At 44.9% G+C, this 24,067-nt stretch overlaps 1 protein-coding gene across 1 annotated transcript in view; it reads right to left on the minus strand.

Annotated features, from left to right (window-relative positions):
* The window catches only part of LOC105501523 (chromosome unknown open reading frame, human C9orf3), a 355,937-nt gene that overhangs the window by 16,131 nt on the left and 315,739 nt on the right, over positions 1 to 24,067 (minus strand). The window contains exon 16 of the mRNA XM_011927517.1: positions 12,245 to 12,361. Coding sequence (XP_011782907.1) covers positions 12,245 to 12,361 — 117 coding nt within the window. The remainder of the gene's footprint in view (positions 1 to 12,244; positions 12,362 to 24,067) is intronic.

Genomic DNA, 24,067 nt, shown 5'->3' on the forward strand with positions numbered 1-24,067 from the left:
GCTTGACTTGTATATTACTTTGGGTTTTTCCTTCTCTCTGCTTGCCACTGTTGCATTTACTGGCATGGTGCCCTTCTGTTCATACACTACAGCTCACTGTCTGTCCATCTTCTGATGACACTACAAAGTCTCAAGTATGTCCGAGTAGCCTTCAGCCTTTTAACAAGGAAGTTATGCTGGGGTCAGCAGACAGGGGGGCACAAGGAAATCTGCTGTGACACTAGATGGCATTGCTGTGGCCATAGCTCATCCAGCAGACCCAGGTTCACTCTGAGTGATCTGACGCGCCCACATCTCCCAGCTCACCTCTGCAGCCCAGAGATCAGCTCCCAATGTGCCCCCACCGGCCACTCTCCGAGTTGGGCTCGCAGCCTTCCCAGCTCCCACTGCTCTCTGCACCGCCATGTCCTTCTCCGCTAGTCTGTTCTATTTATTTACCGTATCATGCAAGTCTGGGGAGCGCGTGGGCCTCTGGGCCATCTTTGGGCCTATCCAATGCCCAGCACATAGCACATGCTTGATAAATGCTTCTGAGTGAATGTACCACTTTTGAAAACCTGGAATGCTTTTCAGCTACTCTGAAATTATAATGCACAGTGAGAGGCTATAAAATGCTGTGAAGAATGCCGCCAGTCCTATTTATAACAGGAAGCACTCCCCTTTCTTTTCAGTCCTTTTGATTTTCAAATTTACTGCTGAAGAAGGAAAAAAAAAATCTGTCCAGGGAACATGATCTGGGAAGCCCATTAAACCTCATTTAAAGTTCCATTTTATTTCTGTAAACAGAAAGACCAGAGCTCATGGCTTTTCCAAGTTAATAAGTCTACCCTGCAATAAACAAACCTGCTTTGTCAATTTGTGTCCTTAAATTAGATTTAACTTGGCTTTACAGTGGGCCGACTGGCTGGTAAGGGGGTCTCTGCAGAGCAGCCACAAGGCAGACGGCATTCCAGTGGGGCACTGCCCTGGGGGCTTCTGGAGCGGTGGAGGCCGTCGACCTGCGCGGTCGGACGGAAGGACGAAAAGAACCTCTTGCTGTGCGGTGATCACATCAGAGCTGTCCACATTTGTGTTTTCATTCTTTTCTCTCTTACCCTTTTCTGCTCCTTATTTCTGAAGGGCTGCAATCTGAATGTTATTTTTTAAACTAAAGGAAATTAAAAGTTACTTTATTTGCTGCCACAAAGCCAGGTTAGTCAATTCCTAGGCACAAGGTTAAGAGGACAAATGAAGCATTGGCGGCTCTTACTGCCCTTGCTGGCGTCAGTTCCTACAGCTCTTGTCTACATCTCACCGGTTAGAGCGAAAGCAGCAGCAATGTGCAAAATGGGGGGCATCTCAAGTGCTGCCAGGGCCATCACACTCGACATGCACATGGAGATCCTGGCGAGGGTCAAGAGTGATGACAAGCATCAAACACTGTCGTCAAGTATGACAAAGGAGGCGACCTTGCTCACTTGTGTGGTCTTGGACAAATCTTTTTTTTTTTTTTTTTTTTGAGACGGAGTCTTGCTCTGTCGCCCAGGCTGGAGTGAGTGGCGCGATCTCGGCTCACTACAAGCTCCACCTCCCGGGTTTCCGCCATTCTCCTGCCTCAGCCTCCCGAGTAGCTGGGACTACAGGCGCCCGCAACCGCGCCCAGCTAATTTTTTGTATGTTTAGTAGAGACGGGGTTTCACCGTGGTCTCGATCTCCTGACCTTGTGATCCGCCCGCCTCGGCCTCCCAAAGTGCTGGGATTACAGGCTTGAGCCACCGCGCCCAGCCAGACAAATCTTAACTACTTTTGAAAACTTGGAATGCTTCTTATTTTCCTCCAAATAGGCTCTTTTAAATAACAGTGGTGCTATTAAAGGCTCCAAAAAGTACAACATGGGAGCCCACGTGGGGTCCACTTTGAAATACGGCACAGTTTGCCTTCCTTCCATACTGAGACTGCTCACTGAATGGCTATCCATCTCAGTATGTAATTCTGAAATTAGAAAATAATACACTCCACCTTCTTTCTTCAATCTGTTGACATGTAACTCACAGCTGAAAAGGACTTTTACTGCTGGCATAAACAGTGACCATGGTTACCCCCCCGATAAGCTCTGGGGACATGTGTCCCCTTCCCTCGCTTTCCCTGGAGGTGAATTCAGCCTGGAGGGCCTCCCCAAGTCTGAGGGATGGCTGACTCTCTCCCAGCACCTTGCTATGTCAGACATGAAATCCAGGAAACATCATTCTCCAACAAGTCAGTCGACTGGGCATTGAGGATAAAATGGTGACTAAAACAGAGAAGCACTTGCCCTCTAGAGGCTTACAGTTCAGTAGGAAGTTTCAGAAAAATCCAGTAAACCAGCAAGTGTAGACTCATGTTGGTGACAAATGCCAGGAAAGGGTGCATGAGGCGCAGGGAGTGAACGGGCTCCCTAAGAAGGGCCACACACACTGAGGCCTAAAGGAGGAAAAGAAACCCACGCGGCATCCTGAGCCCGCCAGCTTCCAGCCAAACCACGTTCCATCCATGAAAGAAACTCAGCCTCCCTCCCCTTCTCTTCTCAGTGGCCATTTCTTCGGATACCCTTCTCTTCAAGAGCTAGAGAAACAGGCTCTTAAAAATAAACTCCAGAGACCAAAGAACTAAAACTATACAACTTTTCGGAAAGACACAGGCATAAATTTTCATGACCCTGGCAATGATTTTCAACAAAACAAAGGAGATACACTGGACTTCATTAAAGTTAAAATCTTTAAGGCCGGGCACGGTGGCTCAAGTCTGTAATCCCAGCACTTTGGGAGGCCGAGACGGGCAGTTCACGAGGTCAGGAGATCGAGACCATCCTGGCTAACACAGTGAAACCCCGTCTCTACTAAAAAATACAAAAAAAAAAAAAAAAAAAAAGAAAAAGAAAAACTAGCCGGGCGAGGTGGCGGGCGCCTGTAGTCCCAGCTACTCAGGAGGCTGAAGCAGGTGAATGGCGTGAACCCGGGAGGTGGAGCTTGCAGTGAACTGAGATCCGGCCACTGCACTCCAGCCCGGGCGACAGAGCGAGACTCCGTCCCAAAAAAAAAAAAAAAAAAGTTAAAGTCTTTAGACCTCAAGGGATACCATCATCAAGTGAAAAGACAACCCAAAGAATAAGAGAATATTTTTGCAAATTGTATTTGATAAGGAACTTGTATCTAGACTATATAAAGAACTATTATAACTCAGTAATACAAAGACAAACCAATTTAAAAATGAGCAAAAGGTCTTACTAGACCTTTCTCCAAAGAAGATATGCAAATGGTCAACAGGGGAAAAAAAAAGCAATGACGACGACAGTGGGGTCCAAGTCACACCCAACAGGGTGGCTAAAATCACAAAGACGGACCATAACAAGTGCTGACGGAGCCCGAACCCATACTCACTGCTAGAGAAAATGGAAGATGGTCTAGCCATGGTAGCAAACACACTGGCAGTTTCTCAAAAGGTTAAACAAGGGTTACCACACAATCCAGCAATTCTACTCCTAGGAATATGCCTAAGAGAAGTGAAGGCATATGTCCACACAAAACCTTACACACACGTGCTCACAGCAGTTAAAAGTTGAAGCACCCTCCATGTCCATCAGCTGACGCATGGAGAAACAAATGCCGTCCGTCCATACGAGTCAGAATATTTGGCAGTAAAGAGGAATGAAGTAATGACATATGCTACAAAGAAGGATGATCCCCAAAAACATTATGCTAAGTCAAAAGAAGCCAGTCATGAAAGACCAAATATTACATATAATTCCATTTATGTGAAGGCCCAGAACCAGCAAATCTACAGAGACAGAAGAACGAGTGCTTGCCTAGGACTGGGGAGCGGGGGAGGCAGCCAGAGGGTACTGGGTTTCTTCTGGGGATGATAAAATGTTCTACAAGCCATTGAGGTGATGGTTGTACAACTCTGTGAATATATTAAAAACGAATGAATTGTATACTTTAAAATGGGTGAACTTCATGGTATGTGAAGTATAGCTCAAAAGTCACTAAAAACAATGACCCCTCACCCGCAGAGCCGAGTTGAGAACGGCTGTTTTGGCAAAAGGCACAATTCCACACGGTCGGCTCGAGAAAAGCCACCGGGGCCCTGAGAACCGAGGCCACGGGGGAGGGTCAGTTGTGGGCTGCTCCTGGTGGCTGGTTCCCTCAGCGCCTGGGAACTTCCTGTGCCCAGCCTGGGCATCTGCTTCCACCCACGGATGGACAAAACCAGGTGGTCTACAGAACACAGCTCCATGTGGTTCAAGGTTGCAGCAAAGCAATATGCAGAGACTGAACAGCCTAAAGATCATTTTTAGTGCCACCCTACGAAGTTCAGCTGATCTCTACTGTGTTTATGTTCTCTACATTTCATCCCTCCCATCCACACCAAATTCCACCATTTACATGCAGAGTGGGCCTGGGAATGTGCCCCGAAGGTGACTCCATGAGAGCGGCCCGAACACAAGGGGTAGAGCCCACATCCTATCTGTGCTCCGAGGTTCTCACAGCCTGAAGGCCAGAGATCCACCTCTCCCATCCTGGTGTGCCACCGTTCTAGACAGCAAAGACGGTGTACAGGAAAGGCACCAGAAGGAAGAAAAGCCACCTGGAAAGCTATGCTGAGAGCTGTGGCAAAGTGAGCCCTCTCTTTCAGGGTATTTAAGGTATACTTTAAATGTGAATATGGCTCAGTTTACAATTGTAAAGAGACGGCAGTGTTCAAAGAAAATTGTGTGGTTTTTAGTGTGGGTTTCAGAACAGAAATCTAATACAAACGTATGTAAACTACTGACTGAGCTGTAAAGAACCCAGAAGCACCAATTAAAGCCCAATGCACTAATGCCACTCGAGAAACCTCTGGACACAAAACGAACTGAGATGCTGCTGTTTTCCTGGCTATACGGGAAGAAGAGTATCAGGGCACTGCTACTTAGACCCCAGAAAATATGTCAATCTCCATCTCCATCTTTCTGAGAAAATCTATACAGACTGGAGAGCGTCCCATGGAGCAAACGCAGAGGCCCTCCCATCCTCAGAGATCTGTACCAGTGGACCTGCTGCTGAACCCTGTGCCAGACAGCAGGGACACTCTGCAACCACTGACTTTTCTAACAAAGTCTGGCTGAACCTGCAGCTAAAAACCGCCTATTAAATACCCTCCCTCTTTTAACAGATAAATGCTAAGCTGACCATTTAAGAAAAATTAGCCAGATTATGCTGTCCATGGCTCGCTTTTCTCTTTACTTTCATGTGCTATAAATTCACGGTAAACAAAACATAATCCCTAGCTTCAGGAAAAACACAGGAAATTATTAATCTAAAAAAGAAAGTTCTTTGTGATTTTAGATCAGATTTAAAAAAAAAAAAATCCCTTTATGACAGTGTAACAGGGGAGATGCTGTTGCAGGCTTCCCACAGGAAAGTTCCAGAGGCACTGAACTGAACAACAGAGAGAACACCCTAAGAAAGATGTACCCAGAGACAGACCATTCTGACTCTGAAGGGAAGTTCTGAAGCATCGATTAAATGTTTCATAAACCAAACACGACAAAGAAAAAATACACAAAACCAGAGTCACGTAAGAATTCTGTTCTTTCTCCTATCATAAAAAGTAGATGGTTTAAAAAGATATGTCTAAAGCAACTAAAGACAATTACCCTAATCCCTTTTCTCAATCTATACCCAGCCACCTTTTAAACTCTAGAAAAAAAATAATGCAGGCTGGGCGCGGTGGCTCAAGCCTGTAATCCCAGCACTTTGGGAGGCCGAGACGGGCGGATCACGAGGTCAGGAGATCGAGACCATCCTGGCTAACACAGTGAAACCCCGTCTCTACTAAAAAATACAAAAAAAAAAAATGAGCCGGGTGAGGTGGTGGGCGCCTGTAGTCCCAGCTACTCGGGAGGCTGAGGCAGGAGAAGGGCGTAAACCCGGGAGGCGGAGCTTGCAGTGAGCTGAGATCCGGCCACTGCACTCCAGCCTGGGCGACAGAGCGAGACTCCGTCTCAAAAAAAAAAAAAAAAATAATAATAATAATGCTCTGTCAAAGGGACAGCCCGTCAAATAATGCTGTCAACGGGAGACCCTCACAAGCACGGTCTCAGCTTTCTAAAAACCTGAAGTCACACTGTTCACAGGCCATGTTCTAAAGTTCAGATTAATCGGTATCTGGCCTCTTGATCTGCAACGTAAGGTTGATGGCGTCAAGGGGCCAATTAAGCCAGACCCCTGTACCTGTAACGATACTGTGAGAAACAGCCTAACGCTGAGTTTCTGTGGGTTGCCAGGTGGAGGTGGCAAGTGTCAACTTGCCCTCTCGGGACCCCCGGGGGGACCTGGTTCCTTGTATTTTGCCCCATAAAAGCACTTCACTAATTGCACACACGACTCTGACACTCCACAATGGCGTCCTTTTTCATGTTCAATCTGAAACCCTGCCTTGTAGGGCTCTGTTCCACCGGTGCCTCCTGACAATGCTGGACGATGATGTGGTGAGCCAGCCGGCTGAGTGATGAGGCCCTGGATTCGCCTGCACCAAGGGCAGCCAGCAGGAGAAGTGGAGGAGAGGAAAAGGGAAAAGATGCTCCAGAACACATCACATCTCCAAGCAGAAGACCCAAGACATCTCTACTGGACAGAGTGTGGGCACCGACAGGCAGGTACAGAACCACAGCGATGGATCCATTTTAGAATCTGGAGATGTAACAACCGTTAAACCTTCGATCCTTGCCCTCTGGTAAGTCCCTCTAGAGCTCCATTAATCATTAAGTGCTCGAACCACAGAATGACGCTTTTGGCCCAAATGAAGTTCAGGAGTGAGCATTAAAGCTGTCACACGATTATGTTGCTGGAGTCACAACTTCCACCTCTGGACTGCAAATAAATGCTACGGTTTTTTCTTCCCAAGTAAACAATGAGTAACAATGTATTAGTAACAACATATTACGATAAATACCAGCTTGTGTACAGTGCATGGAAAGAGGCAGAGGAGGCTGAGTGCGGTGGCTCACGCCTGTAATCCCAGCATTTTGGGAAGCCAAGGCAGGTGGATCACAAGGTCAGGAGTTTGAGACTAGCCTGGCCAAGATGGTGAAACCCTGTCTCTATTAAAAATACAAAAACTTAGCTGGGCGTGGTGGCGGGCACCTGTAATCCCAGCTACTCGGGAGGCTGAGGCAGAATTGCTTGAACTTGCGAGGTGGAGCTTGCAGTGAGCCGAGATTGCGCCACTGCACTCCAGCCTGGGCGACAGAGCGAGACTCCGTCTCAAACAAACAAACAAAAAGGAGGTAGAGGAGACCCAGAGCCATTTGACAGCGTCTGCAGGGCCTCTTCAGCCACCTCCCATGCTACGGGACAGGACTGTGATGCTGGATGTTTTTTCCATTTCCAATCAACCTTGTGTCCTTTCCATCCTGGAAGGCAGCCGGATGAGTGCTGAAACAGGTATGTTCTTACAATCTGGTTCCTCACATTCACTTGCTCCTACTGGTTTAGTCTGCAGTTCCACATGAAAGGGTAGAGCCTCCCAAGGTTACATTCTTCGGCGCTTTGGGAGAGTACAGCTGGCTCGGCGTGGCCCCTGAATGTTAACAGTCTTTTTCTAGCCACTCCGCTCTATGCAGACGCCTCACTACATGAGATTTTTTTTTTTGAAACTGCCTTTTGTCAATTAGCTGCTGCCAGTCAGCAGAAAGAGCCGCTCACGTGCACACGAGCACGTGGGTCCAGGCACGAGGCCAGACCGTGAAGGGAGACCTCCAGTGAGGTGGCACACCGGGGAAGACAGTCACAACACACGACACCCACACTTCCTTGCTCCAATCCAATCCAGGAGTCCTCTTCCTTTCAATCGACACTATTTCCCCCACACAGGGAAGGGAAGAACGGGTGCTACCAACGACTTCTCCCAGAAAACTCATGTTCTCACTCAGCATATCAACCAAACTCAAAGCAAAGCAGGCTGCAGCATGGGCCTTTCGGAATCGTGGCCACCAGCAAAACAACGCTGGGGAAGCCCCTCCCCTGAGGCACAGCCCCAGTCTGCCCCAGTCTGAAGGCGCTCAGTGGAGTCTGCAGAGATGCTGCTGCCTGAAGGTCCGTCTCGGAGCTCCTGGGGAAAGAGGTCAGAGAGCCAAGGTCCAGGAACTTCACCTCACTGCCATGGGTAGCTGTTTTTACAGCTTAAGAGACCCGCTAAGGCAGGCAGGAAATGTGTTACTTAAAAAGGGATCTTAGGTAACCTCTTGTGTTCCCAGAGTTAGCTGTCAAATACATTTTTTAAACTTTCATGGCTATATGAGAAATATACTCAAAAACTGCAGAGACAAGGTGCTTCTGTGGACTGCATGGCCCATCGGCTCATTTTCCGTGCTGGCTGCAGGGGCCCAGCGTCCACCCACAGGCCTGAGGCTTGCTACATACGAGATGGCTGACTTTGAGGTCAGCTTCACTCTCCAGGCCAAGGAGCACCAAGGAGCACCAAGGAGTGCCGCCTGTGCCCGCCCTGCAGAGGGTGATAAGGCAGGAGGTGGCCTGGGGTGGTCTGCCTGCTCCACCCATGCTCTCACTCTGTCTGTCCTTGAGCCCTTTTCCTTTCACACTCTGAACACGGGGGCACTGCCTCCCTGAAGAGCATACACCTAGGGCTTCACATCACGTGATGCAGGCACACGGAGGGCAGGCAGGGTGTGCAAAACCCGAGACGGTATTCAGAACCCTGGCCCCACAACCCCTCGACGTGAAAGCCCTTGGCAAGCAGCCACAGCAGACTCAGTGCTACACTCAGAAAATCAGACCAACAGATCAGACGCTCTGTGAACACAGCCTGTACACAGAAGCAACACACACAGAATGGTTAATAGTAATCTCGTCCCTCCTTTCTTCCTTCTCTGTGTGGGTGGGCCCGTCCCGGCCCGTCCACATGCAGGCAGCGAGGGACAGACAGGGATGGCAGCCCAGGAGTAAAGCAACCATGGAATAGGGTTCTCACAGCAGAGACCCTGCCAGCCGCTACATCCCGAACACGCTGCTCAGCCAACAAAACACCTCCATGCACTCTGCCATGAGGGGCAGGAGCAGCTGGAGGCAGCAAGCTTACCTTCTGGAAAGGCAGCTTTACATATGCACCTCGGTCACAGGTAGAGCATGGGAAGCCCTTCCGCATAGCTCGAAAATACAGGGGGCACAGCAGGTAAAGAATCTGCCCCCACCAGGTCCCAAACACCCCTGCACTGTACCAGAGACCTGCCCCATCAGCCTGGGCAGGCGTTTCTGCACCAGCCACCTAATTCAACATGGGCCCCAGCGCCCACAGCCGCTCTCCACAGTGTGCTCAGTACACAGCCTGTCTCACTCCAGAATCTCTGGCCCACTCTCAAATGGTTGCCACTTATTCTGTATGTAAGAGCCCTGAGAGCAACTGCAAGGGACTCTCCTCACTTGTTTAGTCAAGGAGAAGCACCAAGAATTCAGCAGGCACCCCTGAGACTTTTTCTACCATGTAATAATTCTTTCTCCCATGAAACGTCCTGTCACTTAAAGGCAGATGATTATTCAACGGAATTCCCGCTAATTAGTGTTATAATAAATCACACTTCACTAATAAAGTTTCTAGAAAACACGCTGGTTGGCCAAAATCCTGTTGCTTTTTTGGTTCTGAGTGACATTTCAAGGAAACTTCACAATGAGATAGGCTATCAGTATAATTAACTGCATGCCAGGACCTCCAGAGTTCGGGTGTAGGCACTTTTCTTAGACACACACCAGGGTCTAACCCCCCTCTCTCCACTTGATTTGGCTCCTGCTCATCCCCGACCTCAACCCTGCAGGCCCAGCACGGGGGTCAGGAAACCACGGATGGGGCCTGGAGCCAGGAATGGTGTATATGTTTCCCAATCATTTTAAAAAGGAAAAAGGGCCAGGCATGGTGGTTCACACCTATAATCCCAGAACTCTGGGAGGCTGAGGCAAAAGGACTGTTCCAGGCCAGGAGTACGAGACAAGCCTGGCCTGTAACACAGTGAGACCCTGTCTCTCCAAAAAAAAAAAAAAAAAAAATTCTTTTTCTAAATTAGCACACGTGGTGATGCATGCTTGTAGTCCCAGTTACTTGGGTGGCTGAGGCAGGAGGATTGCCTGAGCCCAGGAGTTCAAGGCTGCAGTGAACTATTATCACACTACTGCATTCCAGGCTGAGCAAAACAGTGAGAACTGTCTCCAAATAAATAAAAAGGAAAGGCAGGGAAAAAAAACAACAGTTATTTGGAGCTGGGCTAATTACATCAAATTTAAGTTTCAGGTCCGTAAAAGTTTTACTGGCACACAGCCACGTCTGCTATACTACTTATGGCAGCTTCATGCTACAGCCACAAGGCTGAAGAGCTGCCACAGAAAGCGTACGGTCTGAAATAGTAACTGCCTGGTCCTTTCTGGAAAAGGCTTGCTGGCCCTGTGCCGGCACACACCGAATTCACACCTGCGCTCTCTGTGGTCACTCCCTCCTGCCTTCAGGTCGCTCTGAGTGGCCTGGACCCCCATCTAGGGAAACCTTGCCCGACTTTGCCCTGTCTCTCTCCTTCACCACTCTCGTCTCAAGCTGTCTTGTTCATTTACTTAGGAACTGTCTTTTCAGAAGAATGTAAGCTTCCTGAGGGTAGCTAACCTTGCCTGTCATTTCTATATTCCTGATGCCGAGTGGAACAGTGGAATATTTGTGAATCACATGAACACAGACCACACTAGTCACATAAACTGAGCAGAGATGTAATGAGACCCCAGCACCTCATCACCAGGGCTCCAGCTGAAGAGACTGCCTTGTCTAGCACCAGGACATAGTTTGCGCAGTATAAAACAAGCAACTAAATAAAACCTGTTATTACTTCTCAAAGGTTCTAAGAGGTTATATATAACAAGTAAGTTGAGCTGTAAGTTAAGAACAGGACGTGTTTTATGCTAAACGGAAGGGGCCACCTCCTGGCTTCCGGACATCAAGTGACAGGTGCCCGGCGCCGGCTCTGATCCTCCCCTCTGGTCTGTCCATCCCCATCACAGGCCCTGGCAGTTCGGCGGTATTCCACCTGATCGAAACACAGCCTAATGACTATATATAGCAAAGTCTTTTAAGCACTAATTAAAAATAACAGTCTGGCATTTGAAAACTCCTATAAACAAAAATGTAAGAGCTGAAATAAACAGCAACAGTTGCAAATCTGGTCTATGCTCAGGTGGGTAAAAAGCTACACGTCTCCTCTGGAGTTTTTCAATCACTCTTGAGTTTATGGGGTTTTAAAATGCCTAACAATGGCCATCTTACCTTTCGGTTAATAAGGAACGGGGCTTTTCTCAATTACTCCATTTTAATGATTATAAAATTCACTACAGTAATATTTAATCTAATATATCCCAAATATCACTAACACTATAATCAATCGGGAGACATTAAGCTATGTTGTCTTTCTTCATGCAATGTCTGCACTATTCATTGTGCATTTTATACCCCCAACACATCTCAACTCAAAATAGCTGCATTTAAGTGTTTAACAGCCACACATGGCTAATGGCTGCTGTACTAGACTGCACAGTTTTAAAATGTTCAAAACCAAACTTACCTTTCTGCGTTTTGGGAGTCTTACATAGAAGAGGTTTTCTGTTTAAGCTCTTGTTTTTACTTAAGATGTCTGAATACATTATTTACTATTTTGTACTTTTTTAAAACCCTGGAATTTGTCTTAGGATTCACACTGCATTCCTCACAATAAGGCAGAAGATATTAAGGACTAGATCACATTGCTTTCTCGCAAGCATCCAGTTGACTTTTCCAACTACAGCTGCTAGATTCAGTTTTCATTCCCTTTACACATGGCTCCTTTCCTGCCCTAACTGAATGCAACCAAGAAGCTCTGACACATCGGAGCCAAGTTTCCTTCATGGGCAACAGAAAGGCACCACCGTCAGTCACACAATGACCCACCCAAGTTTACAACTCAAAAGCATTCCACTCATTCCTTTAGGAGACTTATGTCCATCTTTATGATTTCAGAAGAGGGAAACACTTTAAGACCTCAAAATACTCTGGTTAGAAGCATAAGTACAATCAGATTAACGCACTTAGCTCTTCACTCACACAGCAAACACATGGGATTTTGCTAACAGAAAGGTGGTTTCAATAGTTTGGGGCTGCAATGGGATCACCATTCTTCACCAACAGTGGGATCTGCTGGTTAAACTCCGAGGGTGTTCCTGGTTACCTCTGCGTCCTGATCCTGGAGGTGGTATGTCCTCTGGAGGCTTTGCAGAGTTCGGGGGCTCAGGGTCTTCTGCTCCAACAGATGCTCCAGAAGCAAGACCAGCTGGTCTGGAAGAAGCTAAAGACAAAACCAAACAGCCTATGAAAATGCTATTCAGCTGATGAGAACGTAAACCCAAATGTTCAGACTGAAGACCCCATACCCAGGGTAACCTGGGTGCTTTCAGCATACGTCGGCAACGTGGAAAGGCTGTGAAGCTGCCTTTTGTGATTCCCCAGGGTGTATATTGTCTGTATTCCCAAAGACACTGCATTCCGGGGTCTGATTAGGCCCCGTTTTCCATGACTAATCATTTCAGTTTTACACTTAGAGCAGATCAAAACTGTGCTTATCTTAATAAAACATTATCGTGGTTTACTGGATCTCTTCCTTTACAGCACGCATATACCAGAAAATGTACTTTAGCCTAGACAAAGATTCAAGGAGCCATCCAATTATAGGCAAACACCTGGAAATTTCACAGAAACAAGATGGGGCATTCAGTCCCCTTTTCACCACATAAGCTCTGTAAATACACCTGCTGCACACTGAGAAATAAAGAGTACATACTGAAAGAACTGTCTTCCCTCCATTACGAAAATCATGAACTTATGATCCATTAAAAAGCTAAAAAGGCCGCATGCGACTATATGTGCCGCTGCACACACAGACACACCAGGCACCCATATTCCTGGGTTCTCACACAGGAATGGTCAAAAGTGATGTTACAAGTTGAAGGCAAAGAGAGGAGGTAGTCTTTACGTGGTACAAAAATAAACCACAATGTATGTGAAATACAAGAAATGAAGAGAAGCATGCGTAAGACTTCATCCGTGTTACTCGCTATGGGGCAGCAGGGCCAGGACTGGTGGCCCTGTGAGATGGGCCCTGTGGTGCACTGGAGGAATAATCAATTTGAGATATGCCTTGTAGGAAGTGAAACATATTTATTCTAAAATCAAGATTTTAAAATTTACCCTATGAATTCCATGGCTCTCTCTGCCGAGCTTCTCTCCATCCCTGTGTATGTGCAGATCATTCCTGTCAATCCAAATTACAGGTCTGGAAGCTGGTATCACATCAACAGTACATTCATAAGAACACCTGGATTTTAACTGCCACTTTCTGATGCTCTAAAACAATTTTTTAAAAGTACTGGTTTCCCTTCCTGCTCCTCATCTTTCTGCCCCCAAGTGTGCACTCTGCCTGACCCTCCCTATCCCTTACCCCCTCACTCATTCACACACACACTTACATTTTTCCAAAAGGTATGCAGGGGGCAACAGGTAGACAGCAAGTACTGCAAATACCACACCCACTGCACCATTACACAAGGTATCTGTTTTCTCACCTCACCCTTCTAAGTTCTAAGAAAGCCTCACTTGCCTACAGACAGAGGCAGAAAGAAGGGAGACAGGCACCAATGCAATCACTTGGTTCTTGGGTATATTCTGTACTTCATAACATCGCTTCATCTGAAAGGCATGCTGCGGCTGTTCTCTCAGGAGAAACAAGGCGCCTTCAGCAAAACTGCAGTACAACCAGCACTGACTCCAACCCAAGGAATTACTAACGCTCCATTTCTTTTCATGAGAAGTCAAGTAATTGCAGCATGTTTTAAAGATATCCAATTACTACATAACTACTTGTAACAAAATCACCCACCTACCATACGATATTAAAAGGAAATCTGTTTTACAGAAGAGGCCAAACCCAGGCCCCAGCCTCTGGCAAGCCCCCTCACCATTCACACCGTGAACACTGCCGGGTGCGTGTGGTATCTTGCACTTCTGCCCAGGCAGCCCAGTGAGACTGGTTCCTTTCTCCCTCTGCCCTCCTCCTCCTCGCTGTTCATCTCATCCCTCAGCCTCCTATGGTGTTCCAAGAGAGGTGCTTTTCTGCAGGAGGCTGAGCCTTCAACCCATGGCCTCAAGCGCCCCTAACCTGTCTCCTGGGGCTGCTGACTGAATGCCCTCCAGCCCTTGAGCCCTCTTCCCAGTGCCTTCCTTTTCACCCCAGTCGTGGGCTCTCCCCGCTTCATCTCACTACCACCCTTTGTTGTGCTGCTGTCAAACAGCAGCTCCACCGGGGTACCCAGGCCAGGCCACCACAGCATGGAGACCTGCGCTACTCCACAGACACTCAAAGCTGGTGAGCAGCGTTTCTCAAGACAGACAGTCCGAGGACAACAGGAGCCCGGCATCGAGACCCCTCCAGACAAAGGCAGGCAGGCTTCGGGGAACGGGCTCAGCCTCACAGAGAAGCGATTCTCGGCACCACCAGCACCTCGACCAGCAGAACACCCTTTGCCAGAAGAGGGGCCTCGTTTGCTAACTAAATACAGAAGGAAGCAGTCCTGCCAAACTGCAGAATTACAGGGAGGGGGAGAGTAGAAAGAAAAGCATATCCCCATGTTATACACTTGTGCTTACAAAGAAGCCTCCTGTCAGAACTCTCATTTGGGATTTGGTTTAAACTAAAGAGACACACTGAGCAAAGAAACTCTGACTAAGACAACTAGCTTGGTCCTCAACTTACCCCAACTAGGTTTAACCAACAGATACAGCTCCAGTTTAAAATCCAACAATTACCAATACATGAACCTATAAAAATACCTGCATTCATACTTGTATATCTGAGCTTTCTTTTAAGCTGAAAGCTCACGCATCTCTACACAGAAACAGAACCAAAAGGATCAATGGAAGCTTTTGTCCTCTCCAAATTTTACACAATGAAAACCTTTAAAGCTATGCTCCCGCACTTAAGACCATGAGACGGAAGGGAGGGAGCACCCTGACTCTAATTTGAGAGAGGTGAGGAGCAAGGGTGGACACTCCCCTCAGGCATCTGCTCCCCCTAAAACAAGGCCCCGACCACAGCCAGCTTCGTGCCCCCAGGTTTCTCTGAGTCCCATTCTTCTGAATAGATGTGAAATGACTCTCACTTAGTAAACAACCTGTAGCCATCCGGCTTTTAGTTGTGTAACTATTCTAACTCGTGGGGGGAAATGTAGTTTCTGAAAAAAGTGGGGAAAAAAAAAATCAGTGAACAAATGCTATTTTGGGACACAGATAATAAAACTAATAAAGCATCTTTTATTTGCAAAATACACATTACAACATTTTTAAAGGATGAAGAGACCTTAAAAAGAGGATATTGAAGCAAAAATGTAGTTAAGTAGCTTCAATACATTTCTCTTTGTAAAATAAACATTTGGTCCCCGTAAAGCCACCCTACAAATGAAAAGGTAGTGGTAACATAATCAACCAAAACGTTTGTAAAGCAACCGAAAGAGACCACGTATCAGCAGACGTGCTCAAGGCAGCACCGGGCGGGGCGGTGCGGGAGCCCAGGGCAGGCACGGGGGGTGGGACGCGCTCTGTGGACCACCCCACTTCCACCCACGTGGAAATCAGAGCAAACTTCACATGACTTCTAGGCCAACTGCGTTCATTTACTCATTTTAAGATTAACTGAATTTTAGACTGAAAGGCCAGCTGTGTGTGACACAGCAGCACTGGCAGGAGAGAAATAAGGCTTTGGTCGTACCACAGAGTGATGGTGAAAAATAAAGGACCTCACCTCCGAGCATCACCACCTAAGAAAGTAGCTCCTTCTTCAAACATTATAAAAACAACTTGCCTTTATTTCTAGGGGCCTAACAGTGCTCACACCCACAGTTCAACAGTGACAGGGATGCAAAAGTCCTTTCCTTTGCATAAACAAGAAATTCATGATGGGGTTATTTTTTCCATACGGAGACCAGCTCAATATTTTTAACATGCATCTGCCTCGGAAATTCACACAAAATAGGACTACAAGGTGCCAAAGTGATGTGGGTATTTGCAAGAGAACTTCACAGAACTATAACACTTACTGAAATGAATACAAGAAATAAAATGCTACACGAGGTCAGTCAAGTACAAATGCTGCTTGTTAAGGATTTTAGAAGTCTGTGTTCTACTCTAAACATGGAAGATTTCATAGTTGCTAAATACTAAGAACTGTACAAAGAAAAAAGTCCACCGCATGTTTTTCCCAACTTCAGAGTCGACGCAAGCTGTACGACTTCCAATGGTTTGGGAGAGTTTTCACACATGCTCTTGGAAAGAAAACATGAATTTTCCAAACCCACCCTCCTAAACTAGAGGCAGCTCAACAAAAAAAAAAACGGTGACTCTCCCAAAAGCCTCTTACTGCTGTCATGGGGGCGTCACTCACTCTGCGCTCCCAGAAGACCACCCACGCAACGGAGGTCCCGCCACCACGTCCTCCATCAGCATGATCGGAACAGCTCAGCTCACCTCCTGCATCGGACATGTCTCACGGCTGACCTTGCAGAGGCAGGGCCTGTGACAAGAGACCAGCGAATGACAACCTCCAAGGCCCACCGCCTGCAGCCCTCCGACAGCAGAGGAGAGCACCTCCCGACGCGGCCCAGCTGGTGTGCCGCTGCCTCACACCAAGAAAGTCACTGTGCGACTCCCGGACAGAGAATAAGCCTGGGACTGAGGCAGCCACGGGCTGACAGTGGCGTGAGTTCTGTTATTACCCCATTATCACTCTGGGATCTGTGCCCAAATGAAGCGTGCTTCCTCCCTGATGCCATTTCCTTTTATCCTGGCTGGAGACTAAAAGCGGATCAATGGGGGCAATACATATGATGTCACTTCAATTTACAGCCATGGCCTCCCCCTCTCCAGTCTGTCTGAAACACACAGAAAGATCAATTCTTCCCAAAAATGGTTAAAAAATGCTTAGGGAGCATTCTTCTTCCAGAAAAGCATTCTCTGCTATATTTGTCTATGTAACTATGCAGGGAACTGTTTACATGGAACAAAAACAGAAGAAACGGTGGGGAGGGGGAAATCTCAAATTCTGTATGCTGGAGACTTGCTGGCTGAAATTCAACACAAGCAGGGTCCTTTGAAAGTCACACGCAGAAGGCCTTCGGGCAGAAGCACAATAGAAACCAGTTTTCTTTTGCCCCTTGGATTAAAAAGGTGATCCCACTGACATAAAATATCTTTCATTTTTATAGAGTTCCCCCAAAGTCAGACAAATCCCCTTTCACTCTTCCCAGAAAACACACCCACCACCTTAGCAGACCCTCAGGTTGCCCCTCCAGTCCACAGGTATAGGAGGAAACAGCATCCACTCACAGTGCCCTCATTAAAGGAGGCGGAAAGTTTGGCTACAGGACACCAGACAGAACTTATAAACTAAGTCACCTTCCAGACTCGGCTCTGAACCAAATAAAACACAGAGAAAATCTCTACGCTGCATAAATTTTCACGTGGTGCTTTTCGACAATAAGGCAAAATTAAGATATAATCAATGAAGTTCCTCAAAACAAAACCAAGAGTTCTCCCTCCTCATAACCCAAAAAGAAACAGAAAATGTTCAGAGCCACAGAACCCAGGTGCAGTCAGCCTTTACTGCCCACACACTAGCCAGGCCACAGTCTTCAATAAATGGTCTTCTTCCATCTGTTACTTTTTAAATGATAAACATTTCTAAGAAACAAAAGTAGACAATTTAGTAATATGTACACATACCAGGGTGTCTGCCCAAGAGCCTGCCTACTAGGATATCATGACAGAACTGAAATGTATTTATTCCAAATTAGTAATTTGTATAATGGAAATATACAACTGGTTTGAATTGCTGCTGAAAACACAATTCAGAAAAGAAAAACCTCTACATGTTGAAGCAAAAACTTAACATATTTTAAAGAACTGCCAAAACTTACACATAGAAGTATCTACTGTTCACATTATTTGTGTGGCATAAAATTGGATTTGCCAGCAAAGGAAGTCACCAAATAATTAAGAGAAAAAAAAATTTCTTCAAAATAAAGAAAATCAATCAATTGGTGCATATTTGTCCAGCAGAATCAGTTATTTCTGATTACCAAACATCGTTAGGGAGTATGTCTATAAACAAATTTTGGAAAGACAATTTATGTAGCAGCAAATATTCATACAGCTCATTTTATACAGAGAAAACCATATTCATTAGATTTTTGGGAAATTCTAATAGTTACAGTTCAAAAAGATTACTGCAAATTTTGAGCCATGGTTTGCTTGTGTAGTTTCTAAAAGTGGCACCACAGAACCTAAAACAGGTACATATCATCATTAGCAAATACTATCTGAAATAATTTATTGGCATAATTCTCATGTTTCCAGATTGTAAGGGTCAAATGCTCCCGTGCTATTATTCCCCTAACTCTTGCTAGAAGCATGTACTATACGCAATCCAACACAAAACACATTATTTAAATGACAAGATATGCACTCCTCTGGTCAACTGGATCTCGTACAACCATGTGTACCTTAATATTTTATGTTATTATATATGTCGGAAGCATCATAAACACTCAAATTGAAAATTTCCAAGTATTTCACAAGAGATGCGTGGGATCCTTGTGTCTACCTCTCTGACCCCAGATCCTGCCAGACCCAAAAGGAAAACATTCCTGATCTGAATTTTATAAACAGAAACTGTAAGTCCCTAAGTGATCCCGCCTGCTCACCTGCCGCGGCGACAATGGCAGGCTTAATATACGGCTTGTTTGATATTCCTTTGGAATACTTTAAAGTATAAGAATATTTCTAACTCTTCTTGCATTCACATTTTCATAAAAATTTCCTTCTTTTTATTTCCTTAGAATTAATGCTTTTGCCACAAGTGGTAGCTCATGCCAGTAATCCCAGCACTCTGGAAGGCCTAGACAGGAGAATGGCTTGAGCCCAGGAGTTTCAGACCAGCCTGAGCAACACAGTGAGATTTCGCCCCCTACCCACCCCCAAAATTAGGTGTGCTGGTGTGCGTCTGTAATCACAGCTATTTGGGAGGCTGAGGAGGGAGGATCATCTGAGCCCAGCAGTCGGAGGCTGTGGTGAGCTATGATTAATCCAGTAGACTTCAGTCTGGGCAACAGAGCAAGACTCTGTATCTAACAACAACAACAAAAAGAATTAATGCTCTTACCTAAATTAATAACAGTGTACTTAATACTTGATGTATTTATCTTGAAGGAGAGTATACATTTTGTAATTCTGAGTTCCTAATTTACAAACAGTGACACTTGCTAACTCCAGGTAGCCCAGCATATGAATAGACCTTTACTGTAAAAAAAACGGTTGGCTGAGTCTATGAATCAAAACATCCTACATGGTACGTAGCCATGAAATGGAATACTATGTAGCTATTAAAAAGAATGAGATGGAATTATTTTTGTAATATGGGTAGTAAGAAATGTTTTTAGAAAAAAGGTTCAGCATAAAATGTAGACTATGGTTAATTTGTGTAAATTACATTCTAAAGACACATAATAAGAAAATAAGGAATGCTTTGTGTCAACTTTTCTCTGAGTAACCTACCTGAACTCTCTGCCCTCTCCTCTGTCCATTTTTCTGCTTCCAGCTCAAGCTGAAATATTTTTCTGAAATCATGCTACAAGTATTTCCTAATAATTCACTTAAAAGAGAGATCTACCTTATGAAGAAATTCATTACCACAACTAAACCTAAGAACACTGAAAGTGATTGGAGCATCTGCTCTAACCAAGTGCTGAACCAGGCAACCAGAAACCAGGCATTTCTCTAAAGCTGGTCCGGTAGTTATGGGAAGACCTTCTAGCACTAAGTGTGCACCGAGAAACCTATCATTGTCTCTCCAGTCTTAGTCATAACATTTTAACATTGGTTCTGTGCAAGCAGCAATCAAAAAGTGGAAGAATTTTTAAATTTCCAAATATTCTGTAAATAGATACATAGGAAGCACAGCATCAGTCACATGCTCAGGTTTTCACGCTGTCACTTAGAATACTAACAAATTATAAAATACCTTCAGATTTTTTTCCCAAGGGAAAAAATCAGTAATTTCATCCAAACCCAGAATTTCTTCCTTTCTATAACTTCCTACATTACTCCAGTATGTCAAAAATCAAAATCAGATGGTGTAGGATTATTTATTATGAATTTAGTAATTTTAGTTAATAATTATATCGACATGATTCTTCCTTGGTTAAATGCTTTTTATACGGCCCTATATTCCTGGTGAATAGTAATCTATACAATGCACAAAGTTACTGTGTTCACATGGACAAACAGGCAATCACCACTAACATTCAGTGTGATAATACAGTTTTTCCTCTAAATTAGAAGGGATTAGCAAATAGGGGGAAAAAACTCAGCTCTTACAGAAAATACCTATCTTCAGAATTTCATGTACAGAAAATAGGATCCTCTCCTTTTGAGTTTAAACAGGAATCACTGAATTCAAAGAAAACTATATTTTAACTTCTATAAAAAGAATGTACATTTTTAAGGTGTGTCTTAAATATTGGAACCAGACTTTGCTCATTTCATGTGCTATCTACCCACATCCTTGATAGTCAAATGTTCATCACATTGAAATAAAGGGCTTAATGCCCAATATAGTAAGAAGAAATAATAAGGTAACAATGTCGTCTGCAAGAATAGCTGTCAATTAACAATCTGGTGATTTAAAAGAATTTATTAAAAGCAAATTTATATAGCAACACATGAAAATTCAGACCAGGAGTGATTCTCATTCCTCAACAAGAACATATCTAAAAAATACAAATTCATCAACTTAAAGTTTCATAAACATTCTTTACAGTACAGATCTGGTTGATGATTCTTCATATTTAAAAAGCTAATGGTAAAATGACTGAAATGCCTCTTTAAATGTAACAAACTGTAATTAATGAAATGACAGCTCTGCAGTGTTTTTAGAAAGCAAACAGATGGGTTGTATGAGGAGTTATTAACAGTCTAGTTTGCTTTATTGTGCAAAAACTCAACTGTAGGTCTCAGAGAGATCTCTCCCTTTGCCTTCCATAGTCTCCTTGTTAAAATTTACTATTAAGGATTAAGGGTTTTTTAAAATCAAAACTCACAGTTAAAAAAAAAATATGGCTGGGCACAGTGGCTCACGCCTGTAATCCCAACACTTTGGGAGGCCGAGGCACATGGATCATAAAGTCAAGAGATCGAGACCATCCTGGTCAACACGGCGAAACCTCATCTCTACTAAAAATACAAAAATTAGCCGGGCGTGGTTGCGGACGCCTGTAGTCCCAGCTACTCGGGAGGCTGAGGCAGGAGAACCGCCTGAACCTGGGAGGCGGAGTTTGCAATAAGTGGAGATCACGCCATTCATTGCACTTCAGCCTGGGCGACAGAGCGAGACTCCGTCTCAAAAAAAAAAAAAAAAGTAAGTCACAAAATCATTTTAGGGATAATGATATAACAGTTGCTAAGTGAGAAAAAGAACAGCAACAAAAGGACAGAGAAACCAAGTCAACCACTCCGATCCTCAGGTTAGACAAGTGATTCAAGTACGGACACACACACACACTCTTAGCAAATCCTGAAGCCGGAAACATAATTTGTCAACTAATTTCACTCTTGGGTATTGATTCTGGAGTCGGAAACACTAACATTCCATCACTCTCAGTTCCTGTTCTTTCTTGTGCGTAGACACACAGTCAAGACAACATAAATATCTTTTTGGTCACATTTTATTTTCTAATATTCTTTATTTTCTATCAAATCCAAACTAAGCATAAATTTCAGCTGCATGTCTACAATTTGTCAGGTGGTTTCTGCCATCAAGTTGACAAAGCAACCTGTCCATTTGTAGGGACAGCCAATCACAACTAAGGAGCAGGGGGGAGGTAGGGAGCATGGTGAGTCCAACTACATGAAGGATTGCTGGAAAAATAATGGAACTTGTTTTCATTTAATAAAAATGTGTTGCGAGTACTGTACAATCTCCTATCCAAAGTTTCAGTTTTATTTCACAGAATGATTTAATGTCTACAAGGCATAGGAGTCACATTTCCTCCAAATTCTGCAGTTTTGGATTCTCGTCCAGTTTACACACTAGATTAACTGTGAAAAGTGTTATGAGGAATAGAGCAAAGGATTAATTCCTTAACAGTCTCTTGGACATGTCAGGAAATTCACGCTATTGAAAATAAAATGAATTTAATTTCAGGAGAACAAGGGCAGAAGTCTCAGATTTTCCAGACATGTTTAACTTTCCTACATTCCATAGGACAGAAGAGGCTGCCTGGCCGATGTGTATTCTGTGAGAGGGTGATGCGAACATCGAGTCTGTCTGCCCTGAAGTTACACATTTGCACAAATAGCTGAATAATTCATAAACTAAGGTACTGCCTATCACGACAGAAACTATTTTCAAGGAAACAGAGAGAAACAGCGTTATAAAAATGTTCTTTTATGTCAAAACGTCACTTTACTGCTATGAGTTTAGACATGATCTTAGGTCTACTGTGAGTTCCAGCCCGGACCCAGAGCCTGGAGTAGCCTGAAGTTGTTAGAGGAGCAGGGGATCTGAAATGAGATTTTGCTGCCAAAAAAGTATTCTCTTGCATAATTTCAAGTACTTGAAAGTCAATCAACGAGTCTTCAAAAATGCAAAATGGATACTTACAAGTGGTGGTTAACTATGGATGTAAAATCCTAGTAGGTCTTTTCATAGGCGTTGGTATGAACATGATTAAAACCTAAGATGTGCTTTCTAGCAATAATCTAAATTCTCAAATGTATGCAACACTTTCGGAAATTTTTTTCAGACAAATTTCGCAAAAATGGTTAAGTTTCAACACGTCTAGTATTTCTGTATCTTCCTTTACATATGTAAAATGTGCTCCTACAAGAAAAAGTATTTTATTGGAATTTTACTTTGATGTTAAAATGTAACATTTTCTGTAACTTCCAGAAGTTACAGGAATAACATTTCTAAGCTTTCTGATTATTTAAATTTTAACGGAAAACAGTCTATAGAAAACCATACTTTCTCTCCCGCCCCTCAGTATTCTTATTTATCTGCAGAAATTAAGAATTTATCTTTAAAAAAGAGGCTAAAATGAAACACAGACTTTTAATTGTTTTTCTTATATACATTAAGCTGAAAAAGAAGCAAAACTTTTAAAATGCTCCTGTGGCTACTGGTTGCATCCTGCATTTTTACAGAATTTCCCTTTAACATATCAGAGTTCCAACGGAGCAACTATAATCTCCACCTTATACTCCAAAGTGAAGCTTGACTCCTTTAAAACAAACCGGCTTGAAAAACCAGTGAGCACAGATCCTCAAAAAGTGAAGTGGATAAACAAACTCTAAATGTTCTAAGAACCACTTTTCTTCTGATTTCACGGTACAGATCCTCATCTAGGAATGTAACAAGGAAGAGCTAACTCTGACAGAGAAATGTTTGAAACCTCACAAGCTGCCCCTCTCTGGGGAGCCCAGCCCTGTCCCCTAGAGCCGGAGTCCACAGCAGGCTCCACCCGCGGCGGCGCAGGCGAGGCCCCGTCTGGGAGAGCGCGGAGCCGGCCTGGGCAACAGGAAGGCAGGAGGGCCCGAGAGTCGGGCTGACGCGCGCGTGGCTGCAGAAATCCCAAGCCTGACCTGCAAGGTATGTCACTATCCCCCTGCTGGATTTCTGCTTCGTGTGAACGTTCCCGAGCGCCCCAGAACGTGCGTGTGCCTGGCCGTTTTGATTTGAAAGCCTGGTAAGTAACACACGCGCGAACTCACAACTCCGACGCCTATGCCCTCGAATGCACTCTGAATGTAAAAGGTTCCCCGCCAGCTTGGAAGAAAGCACAAGCAGCAGCAGCCACTCAGCAACCTCCCACAGCGCGCCCGAGGGACGCAGCAGCCCCGCTCCCACCCTCCGCGTCACCTGGCGGCGGCAGCACGGGCTAGGAGCCGAGGG

This window comes from Colobus angolensis, unplaced genomic scaffold (assembly GCF_000951035.1).
Source record: "Colobus angolensis palliatus isolate OR3802 unplaced genomic scaffold, Cang.pa_1.0 Scaffold72, whole genome shotgun sequence".
Classification (NCBI taxonomy): domain Eukaryota; kingdom Metazoa; phylum Chordata; class Mammalia; order Primates; family Cercopithecidae; genus Colobus; species Colobus angolensis.